Source organism: Carcharodon carcharias, chromosome 20 (assembly GCF_017639515.1).
Source record: "Carcharodon carcharias isolate sCarCar2 chromosome 20, sCarCar2.pri, whole genome shotgun sequence".
NCBI lineage: Eukaryota > Metazoa > Chordata > Chondrichthyes > Lamniformes > Lamnidae > Carcharodon > Carcharodon carcharias.
The window spans coordinates 17,592,478-17,615,192 of NC_054486.1; the positions used below are offsets into that span (position 1 = coordinate 17,592,478).

General features: G+C 42.4%; 1 protein-coding gene across 6 annotated transcripts in view; it reads left to right on the forward strand.

The window, feature by feature from the left end:
• The window catches only part of slc8a3 (solute carrier family 8 member 3), a 508,557-nt gene that overhangs the window by 345,971 nt on the left and 139,871 nt on the right, over positions 1-22,715 (forward strand). For 2 of the 6 annotated variants that reach the window (XM_041214564.1, XM_041214565.1), the window contains exons 2-3: positions 8,382-8,485; positions 17,543-17,560. In XM_041214564.1, coding sequence (XP_041070498.1) covers positions 8,382-8,485; positions 17,543-17,560 — 122 coding nt within the window. Of the gene's footprint in view, positions 1-5,533; positions 5,641-8,381; positions 8,486-17,542; positions 17,561-22,715 lie in introns of all 6 variants that reach the window. The other 4 variants (XM_041214567.1, XM_041214566.1, XM_041214562.1 and 1 more) reach the window with 3 other exon arrangements.

A 22,715-nucleotide genomic window follows, 5' to 3' on the forward strand; every position in this document is an offset into this window, starting at 1 on the left:
TGCCTCCTCAGCCCTCACCATCTTGAGGCCACTTGCACAGATCAACATGTGCCCCCACACACACCCTGGGATACCCTCCTTTCCCAGTACAGGCCCTTCCCTTGCCTGAGGCCACTTCTTTCCCTTCCCCAAACAAGCCCTAGCCCTGCAGCCATTGAAAAGCCACCCACATATGGCTGATCTGGTAGGTAGAGACCTGCTCATGAGCCCCCCTAAAAGTGATGTGGTGCTGCCTGTGAGGCCGGGTGCTAATGACTGCGAGTGCTGACTGCAGCAAGGTAGGCAGACAAGCTAGGTGCACGTCACTTATGTGCTGTTGTGCAACACGTCGGCGTGTTTTCCCACCAACATGGGCGGACGTTCCAGTGGGTGGAGTTGGGGGGATGAGTCCGGCGGGCTGGCCTTTCATGATATGCTGATGTATTACAGTGAGGTGCCCGATGTCCGCAATAGCGGGAAACACAGCCGCCATCAGCGGGCAGAGCGGACGATCACAAGCTGCTTTCGCGCCCCTTTGAAACCGATGGTGCCATATTGTCCGCCGAAACCACTGAACATGCCCAATGCCAGCAGGCACTGAAAATCCCGGCCAAGGGGTTTTATTTTCCTTTCAGGACCTTGATATTAAACTCTCTATGCCTGGGCTCGGCAATCTTAATAACATGAAGAGCCATTTTCAAAATGCAATCAAAAATGCAATATCGTAAGAGCCGCAGTGCAGTTACTCCTGTCATGAAAAACAGGACAGGGCTTCACTTTTAGATTTCTGTGCAACATCTTTTCACTGATGCTCATAAACATACATGAATTAATATCATTGAAAGTGGTCATTTGATTGCCAAAAACATTTTAAAGGATTTTTTTAACAAAAAGGTTGTTAAACGAATAACACTTTCACACACATACAATGTTCATAAGCATTTAAGAAAATGAAACAAGCTACTTAGTTGCCATCAATATCTGTGGGTGATAAGCGATGGCGCATGATGTCATTTTGCTTAGAAATACAGTGCAACTGTAATTCATCATTATTTTTGATCCCTGGGTGTTTTGATAGAATTTCGTATTTTTGTGATTAAACCTGTCACAAGTTCTGGCTGTTATGTGTTTAAGTATCCATTGGCAAGGAGATTTTCAGATGCCTGATGCTCTTTTTAATCAGGAACACATTTCAATAACTATTTTCGAAATATAAATAATGAGTTAATGGATTGAGGTCAGCAGTTGCACGAGTCCTTAATGAGTCTCAGGCTGCCGACCCCTGGCTCAGGCTGATGGTTTATGTCTAAATTTTAAGAGTCTTATGCCAAATGAGTTAAGATTCCCTCATACTGACAACCGGGAGGGTGTTTGAAGCTGCCTACAGCACAAACTGCCCGCAAATCGGCAATCTGAGGAGGAGGGCTGCATGGAATTTTAGTAGGGGTGCTCGATTCTTTTGATGTTCTTGCTAAAAAGTACACCTTTGAAGGCACAAAGGAGAGAGCTTTACTCTGCAACTGACCCAACTAAGAGCAGAGAGTGCCATTGCACATCCTTCATCCTCCCAATCAAATGAAAAGAATAAAACCATGGCTACGGATTGCCCACTGGCTGGTTCCTGTAAAGTTAACACGTTGTACCTTCGACTGCTTTCTACAGGTAGGGACCCCCTTGAGTCAGAGCAAGCCAACGACACGACCCTGCTGTCAGAAGCTGTCAGTTCCTGGCAGCTCAGTCTGCACTGCCCGTAAAGTATCAAGACCAGTCAAAGAGGCCTGTGGCTAATGTCACGTCTTTATGTCGTATAGTGAGCAAGCCACCGCTGGCCTTTAAATTGACTTATTTTATGCATTTATAGAGATGTGAGACACCTGAATATAATCTGACCTGGCTTTTCATTTTATTATCAAATAATGTTAAACTTCATAAATATGAAACAATACTTATTTATTCCCGTTACACTCCCATAGGAACTTGCCCCAGATATCTAAACTGAAAGTTGGTGTTGATCAATAAATGAGGGTGTTTCTCTTTGATTTTTGTATTTTTAATGCCAGTGATAAATCAATAATTAAAACCGACCATTTGATTGTTAATTTGAGTGTATTAGGTTCCTTGTATTACTTTCGATGTTAATGGGTTGACTGGTACTTTATTGGTTCTTAACGGTACAGGGTCTGTAATTGGAAAAACTCAGCAGGTCTGGCAGCATCGGCGGAGAAGAAAAGAGTTGATGTTTCGAGTCCTCATGACCCTTCGACAGAACTCTCTCAAGTTCTGTCGAAGGGTCATGAGGACTCGAAACGTCAACTCTTTTCTTCTCCGCCGATGCTGCCAGACCTGCTGAGTTTTTCCAGGTAATTCTGTTTTTGTTTTGGATTTCCAGCATCCGCAGTTTTTTTGTTTTTATCTCAGGGTCTGTAATTGCCTATCCTATGTTTTATTTGGCACAATATTAAACCAAGGACAGGAATTCAACTGTTTACATACAATGGCTTTGGAGTGTGTGCCTTTTCCCTTCATGCCTAAACCCTGTAGTCCATGCTGGAATACCTCGCCCAGAGGCTCATTATATGTCAGCCTGGACACCAAACTGTCGATAAGGTATTCCACCAGGGGAATGTTACAGATCAGCCCGGCTCTGTCCCAGCCAACATCTGCATCCAGAAGTTCACTTGCCAGCAGTGGGCGCTATGTAGCCATCAGAAACATGACTGTAATGAAGCCTGGAATGAGACAGGCCTTGCAGGATACAAAAAACATTCCAGTAATAGCTGTAAGTCAGGAGGTGAAAGGGAGAAGGGACCTTGGTGAAATTACAATCACTAGGGAAGCAGTACTGAGCAAACTGATGAAGCTGCAGGCTGACAAGTCTCCGGGTCCTGATGGGCTTCATCCCAGGGTCTTAAAAGAGGTGGCTAATGAGGTAATAGATGCATTGGTGTTCATTTTCCAAAATTCCCTAGATTCCGGAAAGGTTCCATCAGACTGAAAAGTAGCAAGAAGGCAGAGAAGGGAGGCAGAAACAGGAAACTATAGGCCAGTTAGCTTGACCTCTATCATGGGGAAGGTGTTAGAATTGATCATTAAGGAGGTTATAGCTGGGCACTTAGAGAAGCTCAAGATAAGCGGAAAGAGTCAGCATGGCTTTGTGAAAGGGAAATCATGTTTAATCAATTTACTGGAGTTCTTTGAAGGAGTAACATGTGCTGTGGTTAAAGGGGAGCCTGTAGATGTACTGTACTTGGATTTCCAGAAGGCATTTGATAAGGTGCCACATCAAAGGTTGTTGCGTAAAATTAAAGCGCATGGGGGTAACATATTAGCATTGATAGAAGATTGGCTGGCTGGCAGAAAGCAGAGAGTATGCATAAATGGGTCTTTATCTGAATGGCAGGATGTGTCGAGTGGAGTTCCACAGGGGTTTGGGCTGGGGCCTCAACATTTTACAATTTATATCAATGACTTAGATGAGGGGAGTGAAGGCATGATAGCTAAATTTGCAGATGACACAAATGTAAGTAGGCAAGTATGTTGTGAAAAGGACATAAGGTAACAGATGGCTATAGATAGTTTGAGTGAGTGGGCCAAAATCTGGCAGTTGGAGTATAATGTGGGAAAACGTGAAGTTGTTCACTTTGGCAGGAAGAATAAAAAAGTAAAGTATTATTTAAACAGAGAACAGCTGCAGAATTCCAAAGTGCAGAGACATCTAGGTGTTCTAGTGCATGAGTCACAAAAAGTTGGTATGCAGGTACAGCAAGTAATTAAGAAGGCTAATGGAATGCTATCCTTTATTACAAGAGAAATTGAACATAAAAGTAGGATTTTTATGCTTCAATTATACCGGGCATTGGTGAGACATCACATCAAATACCATGTGCAGTTTTGACCTCTTTATTTAAGGAAGGATGTAAATGCATTGGAAGCAGTTCAGAGGAGGTTTACTGGATTCATATCTGGAATGAGCGGGTTGTCTTATGAGGAAAGGTTAGACAGACTAGGCTTGTATCCAGTGGAGTTTAAAAGAGTGAAGGGTGACTTGATTGAAGTGTATAAGATCGTAAACGGTATTGACAAGGTGGACGTGGAAAGGATGTTTCCTCTTGTGGGTGAGTCCAGAACTAGGGGGCACTGTTTTAAAATTAGGGGTTTCCGTTTTAGGACAGAGATGAGGAGAATTTTTTTTCCCTGAGGGTTGTGTGACTTTGGAACTCTGCCTCAGAAGGCAGTGGAGGCGGGGTCATTGAATATTTTTAAGGCAGAGGTAGGTAAATTCTTGTTAGGCAAGGGAATCAAAGGTTATCGGGGATAGATGGGAATGTGGAATTCAAAACGCAAGCAGATCATCCATGATCTTTATTGGATGGCAGAGCAGGCTTGAGGGGCCAAATGACCTACTTCTGCTCCTATTCCACATGTTCGTATGCTCATACAACTCTTAATTGATTCAAACCCTTGCCAGAGTTATTCTGAAGGCTTTCTGCTTTGAAGAAATATAACACAGTCTATGCAAATTGTGTATAGGGTGATGGAGAGTGATAAAAAGCCAGTAATCTCATCAAGCAATTCAACATCTATGATAACATTCTGCAGTGTGTTTATTGTATTGGTTGAAGATAGCTGACAGGATGCCAAGATAGGATTACAACCTTGAACTGATGACAGGATATATACTGTATTAAATATTCATACTGCCAATTCACTCAGGGTCTAGTGATTTCTGACTTTATTAGAACTTTTCAGTCAAATTCTAGCCTGGTTACTAACAGCTGTACATCTGTTATCTGTTATGTACATAATCATTGCATGTTAAAGGGAGGCTTGTAAAGCAGGTCTAAATATATGCAAAGAGGTGATTATTGCCATTAGTTCCTATAAATGTTGTTATGTTATGTTCTAATTAAATATATATATACCTTTTGGAAATTTAGGAGAGGACTTTATCTTCAAGCATTTTTATTTTTAATATTTTTTTTAACTGGTGGAAGTTTAACTAAGTTCTGAACGAATATAGGAGGAGTTTTCCATTAGAGTGTACCAGCAGTGATCTGCTGGGGGGGAAACTAGTTAGTAGCCCATTGTGTTGACTAACGAGTGTTGTATAGCAGCGGCATTTTGACTGACTTAATCCTGAGGAGGCCTCACGTTGTGGGAGAGATCATGAGAGAACCATCAACACATTAGTGTGAATTCCTTTGCCGGCATTTTAGCCCAGCGAGGTGCCCACACATTTTAGACTGGTCTGTGTTAGAATAGCAGGCAGAGGAACTTTACACAAACATATTACTGTGTTGGTTACACTAATACACAAAATGCATCTGATCACCAGAGTGGAGCTTTCCAGGTTTTGTTTGTTGTTTGTCCACAGGTATAGTACAGTTCATCACTGACAATGTAATCTCTGCTCTGGGATACTAATGAACTGCCCTTATTGGCGATACTCACCCATCACTGCACCCATGGTCCCACCCTTCCCCCACCCATTCTTTTCCTTCCCCTCCCCCCTTCCTTTCCCTTCCCTTGTGACATTATTGTTTTTCATTTGCAGCAAAAGAGCTCAGATCAAAATAATTGATGATGAGGAATATGAAAAAAACAAGAGTTTCTTCATTGAGCTGATGGACCCCCGCATGGTGGATATGAGTTCACAGAAAGGTGGAGTACTCGCCCAGAATGAGCCACTGCTGAAGACCCTCCTCTCCTTCCTTCTTTCCCTTTCTCTTATTTCCCCCTCCCCCTCTCTCTTTGTCTTGTTTGACTGCTTGATTCCCAAGAGATATTTAACACTGCTGCACTCTCGCAGTCAGATCTGTCACATGCCGCCCATTTCGACCTTGGTGTATTAGTGAGCTGCCCATCTGGCCCACCATCACCGTTTCAATAACCTGCCAACTCTGAGCCTTTTTTAAATGACAACCGTGCTTTTTCCTGTTTCCAACAGCTTACAGTCTCTTGTGCCCCAGTAGAAAGTGCAGCCCATGAGCATGTGTCAGTGTGCTGGTCCAACTTTGGTCCCTGCAAGCTGAATAATATGAACCCTTGATATAATTAAACATATACCTGAGCTGGTTCAAGCTGAACAGTGCTGCATGGGTGACAGGGGAGAACCATCACGTATTTGCACTGTTCAAATCATGGCATTCAGTTTTGGCGAGGGGCAAAGGATGTACAGCCTAACACTATGGTTGTTGCATTGCTGGACTGTCAGAAAGAAATAGCTATTTGTAGCCTTGGCAGGAGGAGGCAAGCAGCATCTCTGGAGATGGTGCGTTTTGCCTCTGCTGGCAGGAACACCACATTTAAACTGGAGTGTTGTCCCAAAGGCCCAGACCACCTCCACTGGCAGCATTGCACTGTAAAGAAAGCACAAAGACCTTGACGTACCAGCAATGAAATCAAGATGGTGCTTCCCTGTGTTCAATAAACACAGTAGGATGCCAAGAAGCGTGCAGTGTCCTGGAAACAGAAAGGCTTCTCGGCCACACCATGGCTGAGGGAATCCCGAGCAAAAGGAATTGCAGCCCAAAATTAATTTTTCGTCCTGCAGAGAGCCACCGAATTTGAAATATTAAAACATCACACCATTTCTTCAAATTCCAGATCAAATAACTGAAGGGGAGGATTATTTTGATAAGTCGCATGAGGGGAGGCTAGTGCTCTGCTGTGTGAGTGGTGCGTACTGCCCTTAGCTCACAGTACCTAGGCTGCACTGTTTATTCCAAAAGCTGGAGCAGGCAGGTACAGGGGCATGTGTCCTAACCCCATCTTGCCTGAGCGCACTCTCTGATGAGTACTATGACAACGCAGTCCTTTGCTGCAGCATTTTCCAAGTAGTTCTCAGCACAATAACTCAATCTTGAGACCTGACGGCCTCACAGACCAACATGAGCTGTCAGCAAATTAAACACACACCAAGCAGAATTTCCTTCACTTCTAGCGCAAGGGATTAGGAGTGGCAGCAGGAAGGGACATGATAACACAGTGCAGTTGTAAACCTGGACTAATAATCCAGAGGATATTGAATTCAAATCTCATCGTGAAAGTTTGAGAATTGGAATTCAGTTTTAAAAATGAAGACTCTGTTAAACCTTGCTGGTTCACTAACTTTGGGAAGAATACGTGACCCAATCTGGCCTGGATGTGACTCCAGCCCCATACAAAGTGGTTGACTTTTAACAGATCTATGCAGTGGTCTAGCAAGCTGATCACATGAGCTGACACTGAAACTCTGAGATATGGTTGAATTCAGACTGCAATTTGACTGGCCAGTATAAACGTACCAGGGCAAGTGTGCTGGCATTAAATGTCTCATTTATGGTGGTTTAGTGGTAATGTCACTGAATTAGGAATTCAGAGGCTCAGGCCACGCTCTGAAGACAGGGATTCACATCCCACCATGGCAGCTGGTGGGTTTAAATTCAAATTAATAAATCTGGAAGATAGCCATATTTCAACTTTTATTGATTGTAGTGAAAATCCATCTGGTTCACTAATCCCCTTGAGGGAAGGAAATCTGCCATCCTTACCTGGTCTGGCCTACATGTGACTCCAGATCCACAGCAATGTGGTTGACTCTTAACTGCCCTCTGAAATGGCCTAGCAAGCCTCTCAGTTCAAACATGATGAAGCATGGGCAACAAAGGCTGAACTCGATACTGAGGCCCACATCCCATGAAAATTTTTTTTAAAACCCTTCCCTTTCAAAAAACCTAGGCCAGTCCCCGCATTACCTTTAGACTGTGCAGTAACAACCACGCTTAACACGTTAGAAGCACCTTCTTCACCTGCCTTGACTGACTGAACCAGGTATTCACCAGGCAGGAATGCAGTGACAAGGACGTCCAAATAAAAACTGTCGAAAAGGAAAAAAAACAGTAAAAAACAGTAAGAACTGGTCCGAACTGGTTTTGTATACCTTAAAGTAGATCACCAGCATAAACTGGGAAATAAGAGTTCTGGTCCGAGCTGTTTTTGCGTCCTGGGTGGGGACTTTTTTTTTTTGCTTTCCCCATCGGCTTGAGTTGTGATTTAAGTTGGCTTCAGAATAAAGCTACTCAGAGTTGGATGCTTGAAGGGTTTGGCAGGTTATATGACTGGAACTTTGTCATTCCTTTACCAGCACTTGATGTAATTAGGAGTTGGGGGCGGGGGAGGGACGGGGGCGGGGAGGGGATGGTGCAGTGTGGAGGGATGAATGGGGAAGGCCTAAATTTAGCTTTAATATGTTCTACTAATAAACCAAGAAAGTGGTAACATGTGACACCAATCTGGGTGTGCTGCAGGCCGCCTCCCACTAACCGTCAAGCAAGTTTACAAAAACAAAAAAAAAATCGCATGTGCGACTGCAGTGGTTTTGTAGCAACCCATTGTACATTTTCTTTCTTATATCCTTACAGGAAAGCCATAAGCGTTAAAATAAATGATGATGAGGAATACGAAAAGCAAGAACATTTCTTCATTGTGCTTGGTGAACCGAAATGGATGAAACGAGGAATATCAGGTGTGAGATCCTGAGACGTAACGGCTTTTTGAGAAAATCTATTATTTTTCCTCCTGTATTCCCGCTCTCACCCTGTTTCGGTCATCTACGCCTGGTGCTTTTTTTGTTTCTCTCCAAGACAGTGTGCACTGTATTGCCTCAGCCTGGTCTATTATTTGTACTTATTGCCTCATTGCCACAAGGGCATGAGGCCTCTTCCTTATTCCTGTAAGCCAAACTCCAGAGGTCCTGAGGCAATGCACATGTCTCCATTTTCCTGTGATCAGCTTAATTCTGTTGCTCTTTTATTCGTCATTACTTTTTTTAAAGAAAATTTAAGATCAGCATCTTTGTGAGATGCTTTCCAGCCAGTCAGCCGTACATGTCCATCACTGAGGAGACAGCATCCCCTCTATTTGAGCAGTTAGGGATGTGCTTCAAGCTGTTTTCTCAATCAGTGTTCAATGGGATTGAGAAAGGGGGTTAACTCCAATAGAATCCCAGGGACCTCGCAGCAACCACATCCATTTTTTTTCTTAAACTGACTGCAACTACTTGCATAGTTTCAAGGTAATGAATACTGGCCTTGCCAGTGACACTCGCATCCCATGAATGAATAACAAGAAAATAACCCAACTTTAAGTGACTGCGCTCATCGTGACAGTAGTAGTTTTTTGTTCCATTTTCCCCTACCTCGTCTCGCATTCCTTCCATTCTGTCTCTTGTGTGGAGAGGCTCGAGGAACTGGGATTGTTCTCTCTAGAGCAGAGAAGATGATGGGGCAATTAATTGAGTGGTCCAAAATTAAGAGGAGATTTGATCAGGTAGATAGGGTGAAACTGTTAACCCTGGCAGATTTTAAGGTAATTGGCAAAGGAACCAGAGAGAAGACCCAGAAAAATGTTTCTACACGGTGGTTAGTTGCAATCTGGAATGTCCAACCTGAAAGGGCGATGGATATTGGCTTTCAAAAGAAAATTGGATACTTGAATATTTGAAGGGTAAAATTTACAGGGCAATGGGGAAAGAGCAGGTGAAGTGGGAGTCATTGGATTGCTCTTTCAAAGAGGCAGCACTGACATGCTCATACTGTGCTCTCCCGTCAAGACTGACCAGGCAAGGAACACATTACTAATCACAGAATAAGGAAAATATTCCATGCAATCTGATCTTTTAATGCAGAAGTAATGAAATTGCCTTCAAAGAAGTGGAGAGCTGAATGTACCGGTGGGAGTGTTATAGGCCATTCATTATGATGGATCCTTAAGTATTGTTACCCAGAGACTTCAAGCTGTGATCATTCAGATCCTGGCTAAACAATTCTTTCATGCTGTACGATCCTGTGATTCCAGGCTCTGACCCATGTCAGGGTAAGCAGCCTCCCCAAGAGAGGCTCAAGTGCCATTACAACAGGGCCTGATCTTGGCTTGTCTAATCCACACAAAGGGACACTTGTAAAAGAGCAGCAATGCTAAGTGGCAAATCTGAATGATTTCCCTCTGTTCCTTTGATGTTTATAGCTTGCTACTGTGGTGTGAGGCTGTCAAGAACTTTGGGAACGAGAGGCTTAACCCAAGATTAACAGCAATGATCAGTCAAAAACAGTAAAGCATGCAAAAGAATTCAAAATTTTAACCAAATTTGTCAAAATAGCCTTGACTAATAATATCTGTTGAGCAGAATTGGTTTGGAGCTATTGAGCCTAGCAAGAGATTACAGTATAGAGCAAGGAGTCACAGTATAGTGTGAGGGGTCATGAAATAGTGTGAGGGGTACCAGAAAGTGCTAGGTGTCACAGCATAGAGTAAAGGGTCACAGAATAGTGTGAGGGTCACTCTATAGTGTGAGGGTCACTATATAGTGTGAGGGGTCACAGAATAGTGTGAGGGGCCACAGGATAGGATGGGGGTCACAGTATAGTGCGAGGGGTCATAGAATATGTGAAGGGTCACAGAATAGTGTGAGGGGTCACAATAGTGTGAAGGGTCACAGTAGAGTGTGGGGGAGGGTCACAGTATAGTGTGAGGGGTCACAGAATAGTGCAAGGGGTTACAGAATACTGTAAGGGGTCACAATACAGTGCAAAGGGTCACAGAATAGTGCAAGGGTTCACAGTACAGTGTGAGGGGTCACAGAATAGTTCAAGAGGTCACAATGTAGTGTGAGGGGGCACAGAATAGTGTGAGAGGTCACAGAATAGTTATGAGGGGTCACAGTGTGTGAGGGGGCTCACAGAATATTTATGAAGGGTCACAGAATAGCTACGAGGGTTAACATTATAGTGTGTGAGGTCACAGTGTAATGTGAGGGTCTCAGTATAGTGGCACATGTTTGATTCAAAACCGTTTGAAAAACATGACAATGGCCATGAATGACTCATCACAATGAGTGGTCCTGCCTCACACCGCATCTTTTCAGTTACTTCTCCACTTCTTCAAAGACAACTTACTTATGCCTGGATTAAAAGATCAGGTTGCACACAGTATTTGACTTTTTAATAATTCATTCATGGGATGTGGGCTAGGCCAGCATTTGTTGCCCACTCCTAATTGTCCTTGAGAAGGTGGTGGTGAGCTGTCTTCTTGAACCGATGCAGTCCATGTGGTGTAGGTACACCCACAGTGCTGTTAGGGAGGGAGTTCCAGGATTTTAACCCAGCAACAGTGAAGGAATGGCGATATGTTTCTAAGTCAGGATGGTGAGTGGCTTGGAGGGGAACTTCTAGGTGGTGGTTTTCCCATGTGTCTACTGCCCTTGTCCTTCTAGATAGCCACAGTTGTGAATGGTGGTGGACAATTAAACATCACACTGGAGAAGGAGGAGGCTCCACAAATACTTCAATCCTCCATGATGAGGAAGCCCAGCACATCAGTGCAAAAGATAAGGCTGAAGCATTTGCAACAATCTTCAGCCAGAGATAACAACTGGATGATCCATCTCAGCCTCCTCCAGAGTCCCCAGCAGCACAGATGCCAGTCTTCAGCCAATTTCATTCACTCTACTCGATATCAAGAAACGGCTGAAGGCACTGGATACTACAAAAGGCTATGGGCCCTGACAATATTCTGGCAATAGTACTAAAGACTCATGCTCCAGAACTTGCTGCGCCCCTAGCCAAGCTGTTCCAGTACAGCTACAACATTGGCTTCTACCCGGCTATGTGGAAAATTGCCCAAGTATGCCCTGTACACAAAAAACAGGACAAATCCAACCTGGCCAATTACCACCCTATCACTCCACTGTCATCAGTAAGGTGATGAAAGGGGTCATCAAAAATGCTATCAAGTAGCACTTGCTTAGCAATAACCTGCTCACTGACACTCAGTTTGGGTTCTGCCAAGGCCACTCAGCTCCTGACCTCATTACAGCCTTGGTTCAAACATGGACAAAAGAGCTGAACTCCAGAGGTGAGGTGAGAGTGACTGCCCTTGACATCAAGGCAGCATTTGACCGAATGTGGCAACAAGGAGCCCCAGCAAAACTGGAGTCAATAGGAATCAGAGGGAAAACTCTCCACTGGTTGGGTCATACCTAGCACAAAGGAAAATGGTTGTGGTTTTTGGAGGTCAGTCATCTCAGCTCCAGGACACATCACCGCAGGAGTTCCTCAGGGTACTGTCCTCAGCCCAACCACCTTCAGCTGCTTCACAATGATCTTCCTTCCATCATAAAGTCAGAAGTGTGGATGTTCGCTAATGATTGCACATTGTTCAGCACTATTTGCAACTCCCCAGATACTGAAGCAGTCCATGTCCAAATGCAGCAAGACCTGGACAATATCCAGGCTTGGGCTGACAAGTGGCAAGTTACATTGGCACCACACAAGTGTCAGGCAATGACCATCTCCAACAAGAGAGGATCAAACTGTTGCCCCTTGACATTCAATGGCAATCCCATGGCTGAATCCCCCCACTATCAATATCCTGGGGGTTACCATTGACCAGAAACTGAACTAGACTAACCATGTAAATACTGTGGCAACAAGAGTAGGTCAGAGGTTAGAAATCTTGCAGCGAGTAACTCACCTCCTGATTCCCCAAAGCCTGTCCACCATCTACAAGGCATAAGTCAGGTGCGCAATGGAATTCTCTCCACTTGCCTGGATGAGTGCAGCTCCCACAACACTCAAGAAGCTAGACACCATCCAGGACAAAGCAACCCACTTGATTAGCATCTCATCTATAAACATTCACTCCCTCCACCATTGATGCATAGTGACAGTAGTATGTACCATTTACAAGATGCACTGAGGGAATTCACCAAGGCTCCTTAGACAGCACCTTCCAAACACACGACCGCTACCACCTAGAAGGACAAGGGCAGCAGATGAACACCACCACCTGGAAGTTCCCCTCCAAGCCACGCACCATCCTGACTTGGAAATATATCGCTGTTCCTTTAATGTTGCTGGGTCAAAATCCTGGAACTCCTTCCCTAACAGCACTGTAGGTGTACTTACACCACAGGGACTGCAGTGGTTCAAGATGGCAGCTCACCACCACCTTCTCAAAGGCAATTAGGGAAGGGCAATAAACGCAGGCCTAGCCAGCGATGCCTACATGCCATGAATGAGTAAAACAAATAGTAGTGGTCGTGGGCTTGGAAGATGCTGTCTAAGGAGCCATCAGTGATCATTAATTTTGACTCCACCCCACACTAGCATTGCTGGGTTAGCATAGTGTGTGGGTTGTCTTGAAAGTTTGAAAATAGAAACCAGGCAGCCAGAACCCAGTTTTGAATGAACACATTTTATTCCAGTTCTTTGTGTCTTACAACAGGGCAGAATTCACTATTGAAATTATTAATAATTTCCAATGAATATTTGTGGCTGTTTAATAAAGCACTCAACAATATTAAACTCCCATACAATATTTTGTCTAATCAAATGCAGTTTACTTTTTAAAAGATTAACATACTAAATGAGCTATTTAAACAATTTCAATTGGTGGCTTTCAAATTTCAAATAATTTTCCTTTCCTGCCCCACCTCGGTAAATAAGAAGCTGTAACTTTCTAGTCCAGGGTTCAGTCAGGTGTTGTTTTTCAGCTGATGTAACGCTGAATAATAATCATGAAGGGGATGCTGTCTCTTTAAATACATTTTCATTTTTGCTTGTGACAGTGCTGTCATCAGTTGTGTGCACCTCTTCACATTTGTTTGCTCTCCTGTTCTGTTGCTGTCCTGCCTGTTGAATGACAAGAATGTGTTGTATCTTGATTTGGTTAAAGAAGCATGCCAGAAAAGCTCTGAGACTCACCCTGGCAGAAATTACCAAGAAAGTGGAGGCCCTGCAGGTTTGATGGAGCAACAGTATCATTCTCGTGATCTACACAAACCGGATTCAGTAACCGCGTAAAAAATGCAGTTTGCACAGTGTTTCCCCTCCCCCAGATCCTTTCACCTTCCCGGAAGCTCTGCATCTCTCAGTTGCTCTGGCAATACAAAGGTTACATAATTTAAAAAAAAAACTGAGATGAAGGAGTCACTAACCTTTGATATGCAATGCTGTTTATGCATATTGCAAAAATTAAAAAGCAGTGTCAAAAGTATTCAGTACAAGCACTGCAACTTGGTTCACTTTTGACAGCATTTAGAATGGGAGAAAGTAACACACTCGAGAGGTTGGAATCTTATAAGCCAAGACCTGAGCACCATTAATTCCTGAAAAAGTCCATCCAATGTGCCTTTTGTGCATTTATTCTCTTGAATGTGATCTGGAGTTCTGAGTGCATGCAGTGTTGGGCCAGAAGTTTGGTTTGCTGCAGCTTCTTCCTTGGGTTAAGTCATGATAAACAGCTGAGCCACTCCATGCCAAGAGCAGCTCATGAGCAAGTCAGCACATCCTCTTTCCAAAAAGAACAATTATATTCAGATTTATCACATCCTCTTTCCAAAGAGAACCACTTTATTCCAATTTAATTCAGATTTTATTTCAGATTTTATTCAGCTTCATGTAGCTACTTAAATTGCACTTCCAAACTTGATTTTTCCATTCTGTGATTTATAATTACTATTGGTTTGTTACATGCTAATAGCTGGTGTATGTATAAACGAATACAAGTTGTGGAATGTCACAGCAGGTATTTGATTCCTAGCAAATCCCTAACCCCTGATCTGCTGAGATCTTGCTTTCAACTGTACTTTTGTGACGAGGGCAGGCACCTCCTCGCTCAGGAAAGGGGAATGAGAGGAAAGGTAGTCATAAGATGGCTGCTGCTCCTCACCTCACAGCCGCTGACTCAACAGGCATATATAAACCAAAGGCTTGAAACAGACCATTTGCTCACCCCGTTGATCACAAGAGTCACGTGACCAGCAGTGGTAGACAGAAATAAGTGAGAAACAGCAAAAGTAACATGATAAGATTAAACACTGCTAATACTAGGAGCCGAAGTATGAAGGGAACACGTTGGAGCTACACAGCAGGCCCATTAGCATTGGAAACAAGAAAAGACAGATTAATGTTTCAGATGCAGGCCCTTTGGAGTCTTGTCCAGAAAAGGAAAAGGTGGCTCAGTTGGACTGTCCACACCTCAGCATTGAGCTCTCCTTTCTCTGCTTGGTGCACATTTACAGCATTTTCTGTTCTTAAAAACAGAACTGAAACATTAGCCACTTAACTGAGGAAAGTTACATATGGACAAGCAGGAAGAGTTCAGTCTAGCCTATAACACACTCACAATGACTGAAGGATCATGACTTGACACTTCCTATACTTCTCCTCCCTGGCATCCAGTCGCCTGGGAGAGGCAAAAAAAAAAACACACGACAAAAAAATGGTGGAAATCTAGAAAATTCCCTCACTAAACCCCTTAGGCAGTCCAGGAGATCACATTGACCCTGCAGACATTTTACCCCTGAGCGATTTAACTGAGTTAAATGTACCTATCTGAGTTGCTTCAAGTTTACTGGAGTTTTAATTGTAGGCAAGTATATTTTAAATGGAACAAAAACAAGAAAATGCTGGAGCAACTCAGCAGGTCTGACAGCATCTGTGGAGAGAGAAACAGAGTTAATGTTTCAAGATTGTATGACCATCCTTCAAATATTTTAAATGGAGTGGATTTGACGGACCACTTAGTCTTTTCTATTCTCACATGCCATATACTTTGTAGCATATTAAATTTGTAGAGTGGCTTCCCTTTAAATTGAAGGACCCAATTAGATCATTTTGATTCCAGCTAATTGGATTTGCAAGCCTGAATTGCCCAATCAGCATACTCCCGCTCTCCAGGTTACCTTGTCACTGAACAGTCAATCAAAGTTATTCAGATGATGATTAACTTAATACAGGTCGTAGCATTTATTTTAATCAAACTGTTATCGCACGATAAAGAAAAGGGTTTGAAACACTTTATTTTGTTGCTTTCTCCCTTTTTTAAAAAAATGTGGCCAAAGGAGTTAAATAATAACCAAAATGGAGAATAAAATTACCCTGGAGAAGGAGTGCAGGAACTGCCTAGCCATTTTACACTGTGTTGTTAGTCAAACTCCTGTTGCATTTATTTTATTTTGGATTGTTAGAAATCCGGCCTGTGCACATTGAATTGAATGGATACTGTTGACTCCACATTGTTTTCTTTTTGGCTCATTACCTAATCCCTGTGTACAGCAAGCGGTTGCTACAAAAAAGCAATTCCTAGTGAAATAAGCAATATTAAGAAGACTATGCAGAATTGTGTTATTCGATATGGAACAGGACCTTGGATTTGGTGTAGTATTCTGGAACATGAGATTCATAAAGTGCACTGTTAGAAATTCAGATTCCACTAATGTTCATTTGATCCAATTGAAATTTGTGTCCAAAATTCCAGCATGCAGGATGACCTTTCTCCTTCGTCCTCAGTATGCAGATAATCCTGATCTAGGCATATTATAACACATGTGACCCTGTTCCCAATTGGCCCCAATTTCACAACTTGCATTTTGATACAGCTCTGTATCACATTGTGCTCAATGGATTCAATGACTTTCAAGTACAGTGACTGTGAACTTGGATTAGCCAAAACATGCTCCCTGTATCCTAACTTGCACCAAGTCCCATTCACCCTTTATGCCTCTGGGCATTGACCTACATTGGCTCCCTGTCCACCAAGGCCTTGAATTTAAAGTACTCATCCTCGTGTTCAAATCCCTCCATGGATTTATCCTCTTCACCCCCACCCTCGCCAATTTTCTGTAACCTCACCCAGCCCTACAACCTTCTGAGAGCTTTGCATTCCTCCAACTCTGGCGTCTTCTGTATCATCCCCACATCTTCGCTCTACCATTGGCAGTCATGCACCTTCATCCATGCAAGGCTCTAGGCACCAAGTTTCTCTCATCCTGTAAGACACACTTTAAACCTACTTCTTTGGCCAAGCTTTTAGTTAATTGTCCTAATATCTCCTTCTTTGGCTCAGTGTAAGTTTTTGTCTGATTATGTTCCTGAGAAGCACCTTGGGGCTTTTTAACTAAAGGTGCTATATAAATGTAGAGTGGGAAACCATTCCCCCCCAACCCCCTAAACCCAAAAGAATTTGGATTGGGCAGTTGAAATACGTCATAAAAACTATCTCAAAGTAACCACGGACACATTCAGTGATCAGCGTGACCTTGAGAATACAGGAGGGACCTTCTGAGATCTCATGCTGCCAGTGGAAGATGGGGTGCAGTTGGATTGGAAAATCACACTGCCGCAAATTTTTTAACCAGTCCAGGTGTAAAATAAATGCCCTCTGCTTTATGCCTTGATCAGGATATAACCTAATTTTGCATAATGGCGCAAAATATATTTATTTTGAATAAAATTATTTATTTGCTCATTAAGAGTAAATGAATATATTTCTTACTGTTCCATATCCTTAAGGTGCTATTTGGGGTGTGCTAATAAAATATACTTTGATAGTCTGCAAAAGTTGCAGCAATAAAAACTGAATGATGTCAAATATTTCAAGCCAGAGAAATGAAAAAAATGAAAGGAGCTGAGAGTCATTGCCAGCTGCAGTTACCTAATCTGTTCCAAGCAAAAATGGAAGGCTGCTAATAATTGTAACTGAGATTTGATCCTTTCTCTCTTTTCCTTCTCTTTCTCCACAGCGCTCTTGTTGGCACAGGGTAAGCAGAATTTTCCTTGGTTTTTCTAATGTCATTCCTTTTTAACCCATTCTGCATGAATGTACATGGAGATCTGTTTTGGAGATGCAAGTTATGGCAGCAAAGTGACTTTAGTTTTACAAGACTAGAGTTTGTATTCTTTAGAAGTGGCTTTCACATGGGAATTATCATGAGCATGACCTTGAGAATACAGGAGGGACCTTCTGAGATCTCATGCTGCCAGTGAAAGATGGCATGCGGTTGGATTGGAAAATCACACTGCCGCAAATTTTCTGATTGTGTTTGTCATGCAAGGGGTTCCACCATTGGCACGTAAGCTTGAAAAATGTACCCTCCCATTTCTTGGTAACACTCACAAGATTAGAAGAAAGAAATTAATGATAATAGATTTGGAAAGCGTCCAGTGATGTTCATCAGGATCTACCTCCTTTAGAGAAGAGAGCAGTGCACCATTTGCTGCTGCCATGCTCATTCTGATTCAGTGGAGAGTAAGACAGTCCAGTCTTCTGTCATACACTGATATTTTTCTTCCTTCTTAAACTGAGATGGTGACAAGGCCAAGGTTGGAGGTCGGTAACACATGGTTCCGGAGTCGTATACAGCTCATTAAGGTTCCAGAGTCGTATCCAGCTCATTTAGCTTCTGGAATCGTATCCGGCTCATTAAGGTTCTGGAATTGTATCCGGCTCGTTAAGGTTCTGGAGTCGTATCCAGCTCGTTAAGGACTCATGTGCAGCTCCCGGCCTTGGTCAATTGAACATGTTTTTCAACCTGTCCGAAGAAACCCAACAGCAGAAATCGCATTAAAGTAAAAGTTACTTTTTTTTCCTGCTTTTTGCAACCATCGTCATATTTATGCCAATATAAAATGCCTGTCTCCTGTCTGTGTCTTGCTTTTCATTAGTATTGGCATTGGAGTAACACCATTGCGACTCTGAAGATATTGCGTTTTTGACTAAATCTAAAGAATGCCTCTTCTTGTTGTTAAGGTTGTCAGCCCCTGGCCTAGGCAATGGACTTAACAGCAGCTGTCAGTGGTATTCTGTGATCAGCTTCCACAAGCCAGGCTTCTATAGGTCAGAAGCTGAGAACAAAATAAAGGATAGATCAAAGAAGGCCAGTTGAAAAAAAATTCCAATCTTTAGGAACTGGAATAACCATCAGGTCCAATAAGAATCTCTTTTTTTGCCCTTGAACAAGCCCACTCCCATTATTTGTCACCATGATAATCAATCCCTTCTCCCTCCAGATAACTAATTGACTCTTGAAACCATTTCCATTGCCTGATACAATGCAGTATTCCCACAGGTATAGATGTGACTGTAATATACGTACATTAAACAAAATGTTTTTGATGATGGTATAACCTAAAATGCCAAGATTGTAATTTATTTAGGGATAGCCCTATATTCTCATGACTAATCTCATAAGGTGATTCATGAGTATACACTGGCTTGGAAATTGTGCTATTAGTAACAGATCAGTTTATTTTAAATGGTTTACTTGCTGCCTTAAAATAGCAGACAACAAAATGTCATGTTTGTATAATGCTGCCACACAAAAGTTTCAAGCCAAAAGGTTTTAAATCCACCTTGAGATCTTCATTTACATTCTTAGATTCTTTACTCCTGTTGTGCTTCCTCCTCACTGTTCGTCGTCTCATTTCATTCTGATTTACAATGCTGAACTTTTCCTCGAAGATCATAGTTTGGAATAAGTCAGACTGTGAATAGTGGCTTGTTCATTGTGTAATTCATAACTAAATGAACGATGTAGTCAATGGATTCTAATGCTAGTACATTTGGTCTCCTCCTCTGTACTTGTTTTGGTGCTATGCATTACATAACCCAGAGTGACATCATCCCTGCATGAAATACACATTTGGAAAGAGGCTGAGTTGAAAGCAGCATTCTCCTTTGTTGAATTATTCTGTGTGAACTATATTGAAATGCATCCTGAAAGCCAAAGGCACTCTTGCAATCAGCCGATCCGATAGAATAGATTTAGATGTCTTGCCTCACATCTCCGTGACTTTGGGGAGATCCAGTAAGGCCTGCCGCTCATGCCATCTAGCAGCGCGTGTGCGATAAGCTTCATGACCTCTCAGCCAGGCTGCAGCAGAGGAAGGGTTGGTGAAGATGAGGTACATGCACTCCTCTAAACAAGAGCAAGAACAGCTGTTTCACATTATGCTAGTTCAAACTGGAGATAGACGAGATTGGAATCCAGGTATAAAATTTCCCACACTACTTTTCCTCAATCGGGATGCCTTTCTAACCAAGGATTTGAGATCAGTACTATAAACTGAAAGGTGGAGATCGAAATAAATATTTTTATTCAATGGATTGAATTGTGAAGTGATGCATTTTGGAAGGAGGAATGAGGAGAGGCAATATAAACTAAATGACAACATTTTAATGGTGTGCCAAAACAGAGAGACCTGGGGTTTCAAATAAAGAAAACTTTGAAGGTAATAGGGCGTCAATAAGGCTGTTAATAAAACATAAAGAATCCTTGAGTTTATTAATAGAGGCAAAAAGAATGTTATGATAAACCTTCATATATCACTGGTCAGACCTTGTCCTTAGCTGGGGGTTGGTGGTTCAGTGGTAATGTCACTGGGCTACTTATTCTGAGGCCCAAGCTAATACTTTGGGGACATGGGTTCAAATCCCAACATACCAGCTGGTGGAATTTAAATTAAATTAATTAATAAACCTGAATTTAAAAGCTAGTCTCAGTAATGGTTGCCATGAAGCTGTCCTTGATTGTTGTAAAAACCCATCTGGTTCACTAATGTCCTTTAGGGAAAGAAATCTGCTGTCCTTACCTGGTCTGGCCTACATGTGACTCCAGACCCACTGCAATGTGGTTGACTCTTAAATGCCCTCTAAGATGGTCTGGCAAGCCACACAGTTGTACCAAACTGCTAGCAGATGGACTGCAGTGGTTCAAGATGGTGGCTCACGGGCAGTTGGGAATGGACTTGCCAGTGATGCCCACATCACATGAAAGAATAAAAAAAAGTCCTGGGAACCACACTCTAGAAAACAAGTCAAGGTCTTGGGAAGGACGCAGAGGAGATTTACCAGAATGGTACCAGGGGATGGAGAAATTCAGTTATTTAAATTAGACTAGAGTACCTGGGATAGTTCTCCTTGGAACATAAGAGCTTAAGGAGAGTTAATAAAGCAGCTCAAATTTAGGAGGAATTTTAATGGAATTGTGGGGAGAAATTGTTTCCACTAACAGAAGAATTGAATACCAGAGGACACAGATTTAAGGTGATTGGCAAAATATCCAGTGGCCATATTATTCACTATGTTGTTATGCTCTGAAATGGACTGCCTGAAAGAGTGGTGGAAGCAGATTCAACTGTACCTTTCAAAAGGTAAGTGGATGTATACATAATGAGGAAAAACACAATCGTAGCTCTATGGGGCAAGAGTAAAGGGGTGGGACTAATTTGTTGCATTTTCAGAGAGCCAGCACAGGCATAGTGGGCTGAATGGCCTCCTTCTGTGCTGTATGATACTTTGATGATTAGAATTTTGAATATGTTACTCCCAGTGGCTATTACAGTGTAATTACAATGTTTAAGAAGGAGCTAGATAAGTACTTGATGAAGAATATGAAATAGTACAGAGAAAGAATGAGAAAGCGAGATTAAATGGCTTTGGTGCCAGGGCTAGCACTGTACTACAGGCACAATGGGTCAAAATGATTTTGTGCTTATATTTCTCCTATCACAAAGCAATAAAGCACAGGAGCTGTTAGGCTGTTGCTACTTAGAACAGTGGAGGTTTATAAGAGGGAATATTGATGCATCAAAATCTCCAGTCATAGATCTCTTAATGAAGCACATCTAGTCCCACTCGAGCTATCTTTCATATATTTTCTAAAAACTCCATATACAACCTTTCCCAACACAATTACCATCCTCATTACCACCAAGATGATTCCGGTGCTCTCGTTTCCCCATTGTCTTCAAGACTGCTGCCTTTCCTATTCTAAAAGATGTTACTATTCACTTGATCCAGTACTAAGCTAGAAGAAACAGATAAGTTTAGTGGTCTGCCCTCTCGCTTTAATCCCTGTGCTAAATGTTGGACAGGACTTTCCTGGTCATCTCTGGTGGTGTACCAAGCACTGCTTTTGGCGGAGTTTGTATATAAGTGTGCTGACAGGGCACTCTCATCTTATCCCTGTCACTATCTCAAGGCGCCATGCATCATAGCTTTGTCCCCAGAGTCAACAATTGATTTCTTCAAATGTTATCTGGATGCGGGAATCCACTAGAACAGCCCAGATTAGAGGCCGGGGTAGTGGGTGGTCTTGGGGTGTGTGGGGGTTGCGGGCGGGTGGTGGGAGGAGCTGATCCTACTGCTTCCCGTAGATGTATGGTACAGGGGAAAAACCTTAAAAGAAAATTAACCTAACTTTACATTTAAATAAGAATGCATTATACATACATACACACTTTAACAATCCCGAGTATCTGCAACTCCCTCTATGAAAGCATATATCAAGTCCCATCTACCAGGTTATCACAGCACTTCCTGTACATAATTCCTGATCCAATTAAATATTTCTAAATGGTTAAACTTTCAGTTCATTTCTGTTTTGCTGTGAGTTTTAATAAACAGTTGTCATCCACAAAGGATTCTATGATGTATAAGAGCATAATACCCTACAACCTGCATGATCTAATGTTACAAGTTCCTCACTGCTTTCCCTGTGTAATAGTTAGAATGGAGTGCTGTCTTTCAGTTTGACCTTGTCTATAAATTTTCATTATTCATGCAAAATGCACAGCTCCAGACACTTGCAAAACTTTAGAAGGACATTTTGTTATCATAATCAAGCCTGCTGGTATTGAAGTGTGCTGATGATATGCAAGTATGGTTCCATGATATGCAATCACACAAAAACAATTAATCTTAACTTAAAGAACCTTCAAGGGTATAATTTTGTGCTCAGGATAACATTAATTAATGATGCTATTTGGACCCACAACAACAACAACTTGCATCTATGTAGTGCCTTTAATTTACTAAAATTTCCCAAGGTACTTCACAGGAACTTAATCAGACCATTGATACCAAGACAAAGAAGGAGACATTAGGACGTAGCTTAAAAGTTTGGTCAAAGATGT